At 42.3% G+C, this 15,996-nt stretch overlaps 2 protein-coding genes across 4 annotated transcripts; both read right to left on the reverse strand.

The window, feature by feature from the left end:
• Window positions 1-560: 560 nt before the first annotated feature.
• rpl11 (ribosomal protein L11) lies at window positions 561-6,632 on the reverse strand. 2 transcript variants are annotated; one of them, XM_042077053.1, is made up of 6 exons: window positions 6,628-6,632; window positions 2,983-3,133; window positions 2,617-2,723; window positions 2,295-2,426; window positions 796-906; window positions 561-645 (listed from the first exon to the last, which is right to left on the reverse strand). In XM_042077053.1, the coding sequence occupies exons 2-6, from the start codon at window positions 3,104-3,106 to the stop codon at window positions 616-618; spliced, it is 504 nt and encodes a 167-aa protein (XP_041932987.1). In that variant the 5' UTR covers window positions 3,107-3,133; window positions 6,628-6,632; the 3' UTR covers window positions 561-615. The 2 variants fall into 2 exon arrangements, with proteins under 2 accessions (XP_041932987.1, XP_041932986.1); XM_042077052.1 differs by lacking the exon at window positions 6,628-6,632 and adding an exon at window positions 3,829-3,849.
• LOC121695879 (cyclic GMP-AMP synthase) lies at window positions 6,628-15,212 on the reverse strand. Of its 2 annotated transcripts, XM_042077050.1 has the most exons (7): window positions 15,063-15,211; window positions 14,674-14,871; window positions 10,505-10,740; window positions 8,501-8,729; window positions 8,040-8,318; window positions 7,522-7,621; window positions 6,628-7,335 (listed from the first exon to the last, which is right to left on the reverse strand). In XM_042077050.1, the coding sequence occupies exons 2-7, from the start codon at window positions 14,864-14,866 to the stop codon at window positions 6,789-6,791; spliced, it is 1,584 nt and encodes a 527-aa protein (XP_041932984.1). In that variant the 5' UTR covers window positions 14,867-14,871; window positions 15,063-15,211; the 3' UTR covers window positions 6,628-6,788. The 2 variants fall into 2 exon arrangements, with proteins under 2 accessions (XP_041932984.1, XP_041932985.1); XM_042077051.1 differs by lacking the exon at window positions 14,674-14,871 and having other exon boundaries at window positions 15,063-15,212.
• Between the last annotated feature and the right edge of the window lie 784 nt (window positions 15,213-15,996).

Below are 15,996 nucleotides of genomic sequence, written 5' to 3' on the forward strand. Positions count from 1 at the left end.
TCGGGCATCCTATTCGGCAGAAATGCGCGTGCACAAGGCTTCACGACACCAATCTTGCTCCAGCAGCGACACGATTGGCATGATGTCTTCACAACACAGCGTAAGATTGGCTCAATGTATTCACATCACATGATTGGCTCAACGTATTCACATGTCGATGTTTTGCCGAGGAAGGGGTGGGCTATGTGTAGACAACGGCCATATTGGCGTTACAAACTAGCCCCATGCATTGCTATGGAGGATTTTTTGAGTGCTGTGTCACCTCATTAGAAAGTCTCTGGTCTTGTGTCTTCTGACCTCTGTGCATCAACTCTATGCAAATACGTATGGCCATTTCAAAACAACCAACTGCCACTCTGAAGAAATGGATCATCTGAACTGAGCAATATGTTATAAAACTCTATGCAGACAGAATGTTCTGAGGTCACAAGTTCATAAACCTAACACTTTCAATACATAAAATATGGCATCTTTTCTAAAATCCAAATTACTGAACGTCTCAATGCCATGACTCAGGACATCAGAAGTATATAACTGCAACACAAATGATAAAACTTAAATGGGTTTTCTTTTTTTTATTTGTTTGATATAAACAAGATCAAAAACGATGGTCCACTACTTCCCGGGGAGGATGATGCCATCATACTGTTGAGAGAAAAACAAACAGGAAACAAGATTGAAACGGATCTAAATCGCTGCTTAACAAATTACATGCATATGCGACTTCATAGTTTAAAGTAGAGGAAGATGTTACAAAAGGAGGTGAAATATAAGCAAGAATTTTATAGAAAATACCTTCTGCTGGAACCAGCGCATGGCCTCCTCCTTGCGGATGCGGTGCTTGAAGCCAATGCGGCCCTTCTTGCGTTTCTTATCGGCAATGCTGAAGCCAGGTCTGCCCATAACCTGCAAACAGAGCGGGACATCATGAGCAACAGCTCTACGGGAAGCCCACGAAGTGATAGCTCAGGCATCACACAACCACAGAGCTCCACAGACAGGAACGCAGCTTTAGGGAACCCACTGTTACAAATCAAACAAGCAACAAGTAGTCTTCAGGTCTTCTCTACAACTTCGACGTACACAGCTTCCAACAGCCGATACCAAACACCACAAGTTTAGAGGTCATTACTGACACCAAGCAAGCACCTCAATCATTAATAGTCAACAACTTCTGGGATCCTCTAGTGCTTAAAGTGTTTAGTGGACACAATTTTTAAAAAAAATAAAAAGAATAAAAACACACACACACGTTCTCTAGTGTTCAGTGTTATTTGTGGACACCAAAAGCACAGCAGAATATGTGCCTGGACAGGTTGCGCTGTTGAGTGACCGCTTAGGCTATGTAATTAAGATGGCAGAGGTAGGAACGGGGGAGCCGTAGTGCAGTGGTAGTGTTGGAGTCCCACCATAAACAGGGTTCAGTGACCACAGGGAATCAGGTACTAGTGCGGCCTGAGGCCATTTCCTGAGCTTACTCCCATCTCACTCATTTCCGATCCTCTCCTCATCGTCCAGTCAAATAAAGGGGAGCTGAACACTGACAGAATGGTTGGCACAACTATACATAACCAAGGGCTGCCCTGATGGAAGCGCAAAATCTCCCCACACTCACACCAACTAATACAGGACCAACATCTCATCTCAGTGATGCAACTGATCAAACATAATGTGCAAAAGAAAAACCAAGACGCTGGACGGTTTGACAGTCAGGTCGAGTAGTCACTCAACAGGTATTTTCATATTTTGAGTTCTGTATATGTTGATACTGTATTTCATTAGTATTACACTCAACTGGGAAAATTTACGCTCCAGGAGTTACATTTTCAGTCTTGTGAGTTTTCCAGTGTCATATTTCAACCCTTGTGCCTCAAACATGAATGGCACTGGGTGAACATCAATTCTATGTGGAGTCTAAAAGTGTTTTCAGACTCTACAAGGTTCTACGAGCTACCGACTGATGAGGCTACCACTAAAACTACACAATTCCAAGGGCCGTTTTTAAGCAGGACAAAAATGTTAGGGTGGGTGTTTTATGTAGCCTACTATTGTCATGTTTGCTAAACATTGTCATGTTTGCTAAATACTTCTCGTTTAGTTGTGTAATCTCCACACCAAACTAACTCATACACAAACCACTCACAAGACAAAACAATCAGAGAAAGACTGGTGGTTGATTGCTGTTGTTTCAGGTGGATTTTGGAGACGCCGTTGCAAAGGCTAAAATGAATGGTGCATAACCTACCCTATTACGGTGGAAAAGGAGAAGAGCCAAAATAGTTAGAGGAACTCACCACGTAGAAGTCCAAGCCGTAGATTCCAATGCTGGGATCATACTTAATACCCAGATCGATGTGCTCCTGGATGCCAAAGCCGAAGTTGCCGGTGTCAGAGAAATTGTTCTTCCTCAACTCGTACTCACGAACCTGTACACAGAGAAATATTAGGACGGGAGGCTTCAGACTGTTCAATCTCTATAGAAAACTGGCAAAAGCAAATAAATATCATTTTTGACCTAAAAATGATGAACTATACCTAGCAGTAGTGTCAGGTTTGCCACACACACAAATCCACATATCTATTAGCATGCAAGTGAAGCATAAGAAGTACGCTCACCTTGAGACCCTTCTCCAGGATCTCCTCAGCTTTAGCACCACGGACGGTGCAGTGGACCGCAATCTTTTCGTTTCTACGGATACCAAATGATCGCACAGTGTAGCGGGCTAGAGTGGAGAAAGGATGTAAAAGTTCCATTACAAGCAACTCAAGTCAATCACATGAATGTTACCTAGGTAAGAAAAGTCTAAGGAATAACTACAATATATAAAGTAGTAGTGGTATGCTTTGGCCTATAGATCACACAAAAGAAACCACTCAACAGTTGACAACTACATCACTCATTTACTTCACATATTTGTCCACAAGATAACATTCAAGGACATCCCCAACATTCTCAGCATTAATCCAAAAGGTGCCACATACCCTTGGAGAAGACGGGAGTCTGCCCCGTGAGCTGCTCCAGCACCTTAGCGGCCCTGGTCAGTCTGTCTCCGCTCTCACCCACACAGATGTTCAGGCAGAGCTTGCGGATTCGCAGCTCCTTCATGGGGTTCTCCTTCTTCTCACCCTGGTCCTATATACATATAAATACAGGCATGGTCACACTTATCCGACATCTTACTGTGACAGGTAGGTGAGTGAAACATTGTCGCGACAACAGCCATACACCATCAGGACTGTAAGGTACCGGCTATGTTCTGTCATACACTTTGATAATCAAGACAAGTGTCAGCGGGTTGGGGAGTTCAGAAACATATCCAAGTAATAACTATTGAAACGCAAAGCTAACTTGTTAGCTAGCCAACTTAGCCAGCATGGAACAATTGAACGGGCAGCTCTAGTGGACATGCCCGTACATATCCTGTAACTCGCGTTAGCAGAATTAGGCTAACATGATAAATACAGAATCGCGAAAGCAACTCTAAAACAGACTATAACGTAAAAACACACATATGGCTGTAACAGATGTGCAAGATATCGCACGTGCCTCTCCGACTGCCCAAAAGTAAACCTAACCCGTGTGTACACGTTTCAGTGGAGTAGAAATGGCAGCGTACAGGCTTCAGAGTGAACACCCGTAGCCAAGTTCTACACTTGGATTTTTATCATCATATACTGCCTTCGTCAAGAAATACATACATTGTAACACTCATCACAAATGCATGTACACGTGAGAAGGCATTATAGCTGAATAACTATGATGTATGACGCCGATTGTTTCAGATTTACAAAGTGCATCGACATCTTAGCTTTCAACCGCGTACTCACCGCCATGTTTGACGACTTGAAGAGGACGATACACTTCCGGCGCGGAGTATTTATAACAAAGTGTTCATGATTTCTGTGTCCCAAATGCTACAGAGTTTAACATAAAACCGTTCCCACAAGCGTTTTAGCTGACACATTGGAAATTGCAGACCAACCTTTTATTTGAAACTTCAGTCAGGTTAATAGAGATGGATTGGATATAGGATTTCTAAAGTAAGTAATTTTAATTGATATAGCACATTTACATTCAAAGTGCTTCACAATAATAGGCCTAATAATTAAAAAAAATATAGAATTTGCCTTCTTCAGATAGAGTGCCTCCAGACAGACACAGACATACAGACACAAATAGTTTTCACAGGCTCAAATGCTGTTGAATGCAAGTTGATGGTAAGGTAGGCCTATGCAAGTTGAAGAGATGGGTTTTCGGATGGGTTAAGGATTTAATAACAGTCACAGATTATGCTGATTTGAGATCATGTGATAAACTGTTCCAGAGGCACAGTTTCATGGTTTTCACGGTTCATGGACACTGAAGGCACGGTCACCTCTCTCTGTAAGACGTGCACGTGGTATGTCTAAGCGTGGTTGGAATGCATTTTAGTGGATGTGATGGGGTCTATATGTTTAACATGTTTGTTAACTTGGAACACAATCATTTAATGCTTTAAAAATAGTCAATGCCACTTTATACTGGATTCTACATTTAACAGGAAGCCAGTGCAAAGCTGCCAGTACTTGAGATATATGTTTTCGTTTCCTTGTCCCGGTAAGCAGTCTAGCTGGTGCATTTTGGACCCACTGTGCAACAGATGATAAACTAACTCCATTATGAAGGGCATTGCAATAGTCAAATCTGGAAGTATAATAAAAGCATTAATGACTTTCTCAAGGTCTGATGCAGCTATGGTTTTCAGCTGGAAAAAAAGCTGCCCTTAATAGCATTGACTTGTTTATCAAATTTCAATGATAGGTCAAAAAGCACTCCAAGATTTTTGAAATGCGATTTAATAGATGGGGATAGGGGGCCCAGGATTCAGGCCCTCAGTTTGCTTGGGAGGACCAAACTGATTCAGTTTTACTGGCATTTAACTGCAAAAACCTGTGAGCCATTCAGGTTTTCATGCCCACGATACAGTCATTGAGCCTTTTAATCAAGCACCAAAGGGACAAAGGTAGATATAATTGCAGATCATCTGCAATGAAGAGTCATTGTGTTTCCGAATAATTTGACCTAATAATTCATTCTTAATGGAAGCATGTACAGGGAGAAAAGAAGAGGGCCCAAAATAGAACTTTGCGGAATCCAGAGGTCATAACATCAGGTGCAGAGAAGAATGTCCCAATGTTGACGATGACAGCTCTGTGCTTAATGTGTGAGATAAACCAGTGTAGGACCAAGCCCTTAATTACACAGTGCTCCACATGCTCAGTGAGTATCATGGTCCTTCATATCTATCAAGTCTATCAATTCTAAAACAGAACAATTTTTAGAGTCAACATCCAATAGGTCATTATCACTTTCAGGAGAGCAGACTGTGAAATGCTCTGAAACTTGATTGTAAAGTCTCATAGATATTGTTGTAATGTAAAAAAGATGAAAGTTGAAGAGAAACTACGCTTTTTCTAAAACTTTGCTCAAAAATGGCAGTTTTGATATAGGCTGGTCGGTACTTAAAATACTCTAAGTTATGTTTCTTTAATACCACACATCATGCTTACCCCCCTCCCCCACCATAAATCAATTGTATGCACCATATTGCTATGTAGCATATAACACATACTGTACAGCTTGGACTCTTGGGAATCCCTGACAAGAGTCCATGACCATGACAACATTTCCATGTACAATATGTATAGTGCTTTATATTGCCAAATTAATATTATGTATTAATTAAATGTCATTGAAAATACTCCCCACCCCTTCCTCCGCCTTTGGTACTTCCCTACCTTCTAGCCATAGTGTATATCCTAAGCAATGTGTAGTTGCAGCATACTGGGTCTTGACATACAGTACGGAAAGTATTCACAGCACTTCACATTTTGTTATGTTTCAGGCTCATCTTAAAATGGATTCAATTAATTTTCTTCATCAATCTACACAATACTCCAACTCCAATACTTCTATCAATGGTCCTTGAGATGCTTCTATAACTTGATTGGAGTTCACCTGTGCCTAAATTAATTCACTGGACATTATTAGGAAAGGCACACATAACGAGGTCGAGAGAATTGTCCGTAGACCTGCGAGACAGGGTTGTGTGAAGACACAGATCATTGAAACAGCATTGAAAGTGCCCAAGAGCACAGTAGCCTCCATCATTCTCAAATGGAAGAGTTTGGAACAACCAACAGTCTTACATCTGGCCACTCAGCCAAACTGAGTAATCCGGTGCGAAGGGGCAAGTAACCAAGGACCCAATGGTCACTATGAATGAGATCCAAAGTTCCTTTGACAGGATGAGAGAAGTGTAAAGAAGGACAAACATCAGTGCATCACTCCACCAATCAGGCCTTTATGGTAGAGTGGACAGATGAAAGCCATTTTTGGCCGGGAGTTTCCCAAAAAGCACCTGAACGACTCTCAGACAATCTGAGGTAAAATCATCTGGTCTGATGAAACAAAGACCACAGTTACCAACGGTGTGTGTGGAAGAAACCAGGCACTGAACTGCACTGATGTTTGTCCTTTACGTTTCTTTATAAAGCCAGAACATCATAGCCGATTTCCTCAAAATATTTCCTTGAAAAACCAGGAAGGTTTGCAGAGGTAGCATTTAATGTGAGACAATATCAGACAGAGATCGGAAAATAAGATCAGTTTAAAACATTCAAAGGCTACAGTAGCTGACAGGGCTTTGCCCTAGAAATAGAAATCAGACATGATATTTTCAACTTTGCTAGTAAAGAACTTTAAAAAGTCTTTATAATGCCTGTTGTATGTCGCTTATGTGTGTGATTCATATGAGTTTTAAAAAGCCCAGCCCAACACCCAAAAGAGCCACTATTACCCCCACCACAGTTATGATCATGGAAGACCTGTCCCTGTAGGCCTCTGAGGGGTGTAGGGCTACCAGCTGGGGGCTGCTTGGAAGTGTAGCACCCACCGTCTGCACTACCTCTGGTGAGGTGCTTGGCAGAGGTGAGCTCAGTGGAGCTGGTGGTAGGGTCTGCAGAAGGGGTAGATTTGACTCCCTCTGTTCCCTTAAGGCAGCCACAAGGAAGTCCAATGTGCTCTGGGGAAAGGCTGGAGGAGCAAAGAGATTATGACTTGGCACAAAGAAATGTGGGAGATTTCCACTTTGGGCGTGACCTTCAAATGCACTCAGGAGAATTAGAAAGCACTTAGACAGGTCCCCCACATTCCACTGTGAATCGTCCCCACGCCGAGATAAAACATGGAAGAAGATGGTCTTTCCATGGTAGGAGCACAGTGGGTCCAACTCTTCAGGATAACGCTGCTTTAGACCCTCAATCAGCCGCTTCAGCAGACGAAGGCAGGTTTTTCTATAGTGTGAATGGAAATGAAATATTATACACAGTAGGCCTACAGTACAGTGTGTTATTTATATATATATATATATATATATATATATATATATATATATATATATATATATATATATATATATATATAACATATATCAATTTTACATAAGAGTATAAAATCTATCTAATGCAAAGTTATGTTACCGGCAACAGCGGTTAGATTGTCCCTCACAGCAGGTACGTCTATTCCCATGGTTCCTAATAATTTCCTTCTCAGAGTGTGAAAATGAGATCCGCCAGCTCTCTAGAAGATATAGACAGACACACACACATGCGCACACACACACACACACACATGATATAGACAGATAGACAGAGATATTATGGCTAGATAATGTTTAAGGAGGGAATTTACTGTAGGCCAAAAAACCAAACAGCAACTGATTGAGGAAGGAACTAAAGAGACCTACAAAATGTTTAACAGCTAAGGTTTGCTGACAATCTGTTGCTTCCATCATCTCCCTATAACCACACATGTGAATAGAGGAGCTCAGTCTCCAGTGCCAATATTATTTCACTGGGTTCCCCTCCCCCCCTTGACCCTCCTCTCTGTATCTTAATTGGCCTTTATACAGCAGTTTTAGAAACCATAGGCTATGAGATCCTCCCTGCCAGAAACAATCTTGCCCATAGCACATCTAGAACAGGTATGAGAAACACACCTTTGGCCATGTCACTGAGGTTATTTCCTTTGGGCATCTTTGGCACGAAATAGAAACCCGCACTAATGAGTTTGCGACGGTCTTTCTTCCCCAGCCAGTTCTCCACGTTCGGTCCTGCACGCGCTGCGGCTGGCAAGCCCTGGGAGGAGACCTCCAGTGCTGGTACGACATCTATGGACATGTCAGCCTCGGCACAATCCTTCCTCCACAACTCCAGGGTCACGGCAGGGGAGTTAGCATCCTCTGCACACAGCTTCCATTCGCTATCCACAGATGGCACTGCTCAATTAGAGAGGAAACAACATGCACTGTAATGCACACATTCAAATACAAAAGCAATTTACAAAAAGTTACAAAAAAAGTGATGGTACACCCCAGTGTACAATCAGCATGCCAAAAAAGATGTGTTGTATATTCACCCAAATTATAAAGTTCATTTTAGCAGTGATTCAAATCAGTACCTTCATATGTGCTGATAAATTCGCAAACAAGGTCTCGCATGTCTGCACGGATCTTTGCTGCAGAGATGGTCAGTTGGTTCTTCACCAGGTAGGAGCGTATCTCATTTGTGCGAACTTGCCGACAGAGAGAGAGTATGTAGAATATGCCAGGAAACTCCTCCAGCTCAGCCATATTCAACCTTGGTGTCGGCAAAATCAGCATCAGGTCAAACTCATTCGGGCTGTTAATCTGTGGATCACATTCCAGTTGTGGCTGAATGGTGTTGTCACACATAACTGCAAGTTTGTCACATTGGCATTGAAAGTACTTTTTTTCTGTTGCTTTAGTACATTTCTCAGATCAGAATTAGTCTCAAAATGACTTGTTCAGCTTCCACAACACCTTGTCACTTGTGCACACCATAAAAGCAATTTTCTTTTGGTATGGTTGGTTATGAGTTAGCAGACGCATTTGTCCAAAGCGATTTTCTTTTAATTTCTGGTTTACTTGTGGAATAGTTGTACCCCCAACATTTAAGCACGTTGTTGGTTGGTTGAACCAGTTGTCATAATCTGTCAAGCATATTTTGATAAATCCTGGCTGTCTAATCTCTTGCAATCAATTTCCTACTGTAGGCCTAAAGTAATGAGTCACTGTCGAAATGTATGCCACACAGGAAAAAGTGCAGCCTTGTGCATTTTCAATAATTGTTGTATAAAGCAAATAAATCATTTAAATGAAAGAAATATAGGCCTATAGACCTACACCTACAGAGCATTGAGAGCAGGGCATTTTGATGATCTTGTTATAAGTGATGACATGAACTTTCATAACGATGAAACTGACATGTTTAATACTCACTTTTGAGACTAAGGATACTGAGCAAGTGTGGTGATTTTATCTAGACATAATAACTTGTGTGTGTGCATACTGGTTTATTAGAAGCATGCTGGTTTATTAGAAACATTCCATCTTATATAAGGATATTGTTTATGCAACTGTTATGCAACATTTACTGGAAGTCATGAGACTGAGCGGTCAGAGACTAAGAGTGAAACTGAGGAGGAATGGCAGTGAAAGTAAAACCAAACAGGGCTGAGAAGAAGTGGGGGGGTTTACAAGAAAAGGAGGCAGAACCAAAAGTGAAAGTACACATAGAACCAAAACAAACGCATACTCTGCCTGGCAACAGATTACACATAGGACCTGGTCACATGTATTCTGCCTAGTAACACACATTTTTTAATGTTTAGATGAGAAGGGTTTTCCACCAATATCTCAAGTCCCAAAACGTTCTGATTGGCTAAAAAGGGCCTGGTGACGTTCCTGAGGATAGGAACGCCTCCCAGGACCCTGAGAGCATAAAAGAAAGAGCTCAGACACACTCAGATCAGATCTCATCGGGGTAGCAGCTGCCACTCATCACTCTATTGCCTGACGGTCCAGTCCTGACGCTGTTTGGATTGTATTATCACTGCAATACGGTGAATAAAGGATCAACAGTCTTCAGCTTCTCTCGTCTTGGTGTTCTCCTTCGGGTCTTTGACATCAGAGTGCTAGTTGGATTGGAGGTTCGGGAAAGTGGATAGTTTTTCCACGACACAAGTTAAAGCACATACTGGTTTGAAAATGTTACTGTAATGATTCGAGAAATGTACCAAAGTGACTTCAAAAAGCTGCGATTACATCATATTTAGGTTTGGAACAATGGCCATCTCTAGTCAGACTCCCTTTGAGTGCTACTTTTTCTGTATTTACATGTTTTGGTATAAATGCTTGTTAGATTAAACACACTTCCTATTATGGTTGGTGAAAACTGAGAAGGGCAGTACAGTAGCATTAAAATGTGTGGTGTGGAACCATTTCAATTAGTCTGACTCTGGTTTATATGTACTTTATAACTCACTGAGACTGACTCTTGAATTATGGCTTGAGTCCAACCCCCTCATCCTTCCCGTTAGATCCTCTCCTGCCCTGTCATGGCTGTTCCCTTCTCTTTTGTTGCTCACATGACAAAGCCCTACCTTAACCATCTCAAAGTAACTGCCACTGTTGAGGACTTTGGCCTGTCGGAAGTAAGGCATCTCCTGGTTGTTTTTGAGGAACTCCACGAGTCCGTCTCTGAAATTGTTCACCACTTTAGAAGCCCGCTGGGTGTCCACCCTTCGCAGAGTCAGGTCTCGAGCTCGCTGCCGGATCCAGCGATCCAAAGCTGGAGACACAGGGGGAGGACTCCCATACACAGTCATTGATCCCATGCCTATGCACACACACACACACACACACATACACTGGTCATTCTTAGCAAATGGTGCCATTTGTGTCATGATCTAGTCTGGTATAAGTTGTGTAAAATGGGCTAATACTTATTTGTTCAAGCTTGCTTACTAAATGAAAGCCCAGACACACACACACACACACACACACACACACACACACACACACACACACACACACACACACACACACACACACACACAACAGTAAATAAAATATAAATATAAGTAATAAAAAATTCAAATAATTGTTATGTTTTTAACGGCAAATAACTATTTCTAATACATCTCACCACATGCTACTTGTTAAATGTTATATATATATCAAAGTCAAAGTCAAAGTCAGCTTTATTGTCAATTTCTTCACATGTTCCAGACATACAAAGAGATCGAAATTACGTTTCTCACTATCCCACGGTGAAGACAAGACATATTTTACCAATTTAGGTCCACAGACAAACATAACATTCAAGTAAACAAAAAAGTAAGTAAATAAGTAAATAAGAGGGCACATATAATAATGAAAAAATAAGAGCAGCAAAATTTGGTTGAAATTGTGCATAGACAGTCAATAAAATACTAGTGCAAAGTCAGGCCAATAAAAGGCTTGGGTAGTTCTGTTTGACCTAAGTAAGAAAGAAAGTGGCATAGTGGTGCAAGTTATGTAAGAGCAGCAGAAGTGTTGTGTTTTCAGGACAACAACACCAAGTTGTAAAGTGTACAAGTGTGCAAGTGTGCAAGTGGAGTAGTGCAGGCGGCCATTTTGGGTCCAATGTCCAGGATGTTATGTAGCTGAGGGTGGAGGGGGGAGAGGAGGGAGAGAGTTCAGCATCCTTACAGCTTGGTGTATGAAGCTGTTGGTGAGTCTGGTAGTGCGGGAGCGCAGGCTTCTGTACCTCTTCCCAGAGGGCAGTAGATCAAACAGATTGTGAGCGGGGTGACTTGCATCACTCACAATTTTGGTCGCCTTGCGGGTGAGGTGGGTGGTGTAAATGTCCTTCAGGGAGGGGAGTGAAGCACCAATAATCCTTCCAGCTGTGTTCACTATGCGCTGCAGGGCTTTCCTGTTGTATTCAGTGCAGCTTCCGCCCCACACAGCGATACAGCTGGAGATGATGCTCTCAATGGTGCCTCGGTAGAATGTGGTCATGATGGCTGGTGGAGCACTTGCTCGCCTGAGTTTCCGCAGGAAGTACAGGCGGCGCTGAGCTCTCTTCGCCAGTGATGCAGTGTTGGTGGTCCAGGAGAGGTCTTCACTGATGTGCACCCCCAGGAATTTGGTGCTGCTCGCTCTCTCCACCACAGCACCGTCGATGGTCAGTGGCAGGTGTTGGGTGTGACCTCTCCGGAAGTCAACAACAATCTCTTTGGTCTTGCTGACGTTCAGCAGGAGGTTGTTGTCCCTGCACCACGTGGTCAGATGGTCGACCTCCAACCTGTATTGAGTCTCGTCGCCCTTGGTGATGAGACCCACCAGAGTTGTGTCGTCAGCAAATTTCACTATGTGATTGTTGCTGTAGGTTGCAGTGCAGTCATGCGTCAGCAGGGTGAAGAGCAGCGGACTGAGCACGCAGCCTTGGGGGGCCCCTGTGCTCAGTGTGATGCTGCTTGAGGTATTGTTGCCAACACGTACTACTTGGGGCCTCTGACAGAGGAAGTCCAGTAGCCAGTTGCAGAGGTAGGTACTGAGTCCCAGTTTGTCAAGTTTGCAGATGAGTTGTTGTGGTATTATGGTGTTGAATGCAGAACTGAAGTCTATAAACAGCAATCTCACATATGAGTCTCTTTTTTCCAGGTGGGTGAGGGCTGGGTGGAGGGCAGAGCAGATTGCATCCTCTGTAGACCGCTTGGCTCGGTATGCAAACTGGAAGGGGTCCAGGGTGGGGGGGAGAATGGCTTTGATATGTGACATGACAAGCCGCTCAAAGCACTTCATGATGATGGGTGTCAGTGCCACAGGGCGGTAGTCATTGAAGCAGGATGGAGCAGTTTTCTTCGGCACAGGTATGATGGTGGCAGCTTTGAAACATGATGGGACGATGGCTTGCTTCAGGGAAGTGTTAAAGATGTCTGTGAAGACATCCTTAAGCTCCCCTGCGCAGTCCTTCAGCGCACGACCTGGGATGTTGTCTGGACCTGTTGCCTTACGGGTGTTGATAGCAGCAAGTGTCCTCTTCATGCTGTCGGCAGAGAGGCACAGGGGCTGCTCATGTAGAGGGGGATGGGTCTTCTGTGGGCAGGTGCTGTTTTGTGCTTCAAAGCGAGCAAAGAAGCGGTTCAGGTTGTTGAGCAGAGGGATGTTGCTCTCACAGCTCTGTGGCGCGGGCTTGTAGTCCGTGAGGGCCTGAATGCCCTGCCATAGGCTTTGTGCGTTCCTGCTGTCTTTGAAGTGGGTGGTTATCTTGTGAGTGTATTCCTTTTTTGCTTCCTTGATGCCACGGGACAGGTTGGCTCTCGCTGTTTTCATGCCAGCTTCATCCCCAGCTCTGTAGGCTTTGTCTCTGGCCCTCAGCAGCCTGAGGACATCCCCTGTCAGCCATGGCTTCCAGTTAGCCCGAGTGATGATGTCTTTTGTGTGGGTCACATCATCGATGCACTTGGTGATGTAAGAGGTTACAGTGTCTGTATACTCCTCTATGTCTGTCCGGTTGTTGTAAGTGGCTGCCTGCTTAAACATTTCCCAGTCTGTTGTGTCAAAGCAGTCTTGAAGAGCATCGGAGGCTCCCTCAGGCCACACTTTTACCTGCTTACGAACCGGTTTGTTCGCTTTTACCCTTTGTCTGTATGCGGGCATTAGCATAACAGTGATATGGTCTGAAAGTCCAATGTGGGGGAGGGGGGTGGCTTTGTATGCTCCTTTGTGTGTAGTGTAGACCAGGTCCAGGATGTTATCTCCTCTTGTTGGAAAATCAACATGCTGGTGTAGCTTTGGAAGTACAGTTTTGAGATCAGCATGGTTAAAATCTCCAGTTATATATATATATATATATATATATATATATATATATATATATATATATATATATATATATATATATATAACATATAATATATATATAAATCTCCAGTTATATATATATATATATAACATTTATAAATATATTTCAAATCTATGATCTGTTCCGGAGTTCACTGTTTGAATGCATCATAGTCACCTGACTCATGAAGTAGGATGCATTTTCAGAAGGAAAGCATCTACAAGGAGCTGAGTTAATGGCTACGTCTCAAACCGTACCTGCACACTTCAAATACTTAGTTTAAGTATAAAGTGCAGATATTAGGACAACATTGAAAAGTGGGCACAACGCAACACGACAGTGTAGGCCTACTGACGGAAGTATGCGGTTTGAGAGACAACCAATATTTATTTTTAATCAACACTTTTTTCAATGTTTTGTGCAGTATTGTGCAGTCATATGATGTAATTGCATATTGTGCAGTCAGATGTGATATTCTGTTGTTCATCACATTAGTAGTAATAGCCGACTTTAGCCTAATTTGTCCCCCTGCGTATCTATCACCCATCTTCTCATACTGTAGTTTAACACATCCATCTTCAGATTTGTGAGGTTACCACCCTCAAATGACACCATTTGACCCACACACACAGAAATCCACCTCTCAAAAGAATTAAAATTAAAATGAACTAAAATTAACAACAAAAATCGCACTATATTATCTACATTCACAATATGTACACTCTAGGAACCATTTAATACCACTAATATTGTTCTAACCATTAGACAATAACCTCCACCATCATCAAACATGTTCTGAATGCCTTTTTAAAAATCCGATACCGCATGGTGCACCTCACAAAATTCATAGTTTACATACAGTAGGCCTACCTCTTATTTTACCACTACATCCCGGCTCCTATTGTATGGATTGTCATTACTACTGAACTGGGATTATACCTGGGAGATAGGGGCCTGGGGCCCGTGGTGGAGTTAGTTGACCTCCATTTATGGTTTGGTTCTTCTCTGTCTCCTTACAGATGTCTTGCTTATCTTGGCCATTCGCTAATAGATGGCCCTCTGTCTCTGCACCACAGATTTCCAGCGAGACCTGTTTCTTCAGTGATGGCCGTTGAGCTTGAGTATTATTCATCTTGGCTGAACATTATAAAAAGAAAACCTCTTCAACTCTTTATTTAAACATTTGTCACCGTCTCACAACACAACAGATACAGAATGCTCATTACAAACACGCCCTTGTGAAACAAACATGCACATTCTAAAAATGAAACTACCCCAAAACCTTTTGTAACACGGTTTAAAAATCAGCGGGATAAATCCTAACTCACCTGATTAAGTGAAGGAAGCCACAGCAGTTGAAACTCTAGTGCTCAACAGTTACTGTTGTTGAAATCTACAATGTATAATGTTGCATGTACTAACTCAATCAATCCTTTATAACAGGAGGTATATGACAATTCCCCACCTTCCAAGATGACAGCTTACATAAGAAAATGGCACACCTATCTAATTGGGTCACTATTGCAGCTGGTGTTTAAAGGCCTGCCATTCCTAACAGGTGCCTTGCCTACCTCCCCAGCTGTTTGCACAATGACGAATCCAGTAGGCCACAGGTGGGTGTGGTCAACTTGTCAAAAGCCCAGTAAGAGGTTGGGTATAAGGGTTCTCACGATAGCAATGTTCTTATCACAATAACATTTGAAACATTATCACGATGACTTTCGTGACTTGCTTTTATTACAATAATTACCGGTAATGCAATCATTTTTTTTGTGATTATGATTTTTTATTTTCAATCAATAAATAACACATATCATACAGAGAGAGCATTCGGATGAGAATAAAAATAACATTTAAATGAAATAAAGTAAAATAAAAACACACACAGAACACAACACACTTAACAAACACTGGCAGCAAACTCATATTGACTAAAATATTTAAAGAAGCTCTTTAAGGGCAGAGGCTATATTCATCCAGGTGTTTAAAGTGGTTGTCTTTGCCTCATTGATCTTTGCAGTTGTACGCTCAAGGCAAAGTATATGTAATGAAATGAGACTATCCAAAATTGCACTTTTTTCACAACACTTTTTTGTCACATTAAGAAAAATGGTACTTTGAATCATCATTCAATAATAGAAGGGGTCCAACAGCGTTCCAAATCCAAATATAGAATCACATACTTCCAGAATAGATTAATCATTGGACAGTCCCAAAACATATGTAGAAATGTACCAGTGGCGTCAGAGTTACAGAAACTGC

Source organism: Alosa sapidissima, chromosome 21, assembly GCF_018492685.1.
Source record: "Alosa sapidissima isolate fAloSap1 chromosome 21, fAloSap1.pri, whole genome shotgun sequence".
In the NCBI taxonomy this organism is placed as follows: Eukaryota; Metazoa; Chordata; class Actinopteri; order Clupeiformes; family Clupeidae; genus Alosa; species Alosa sapidissima.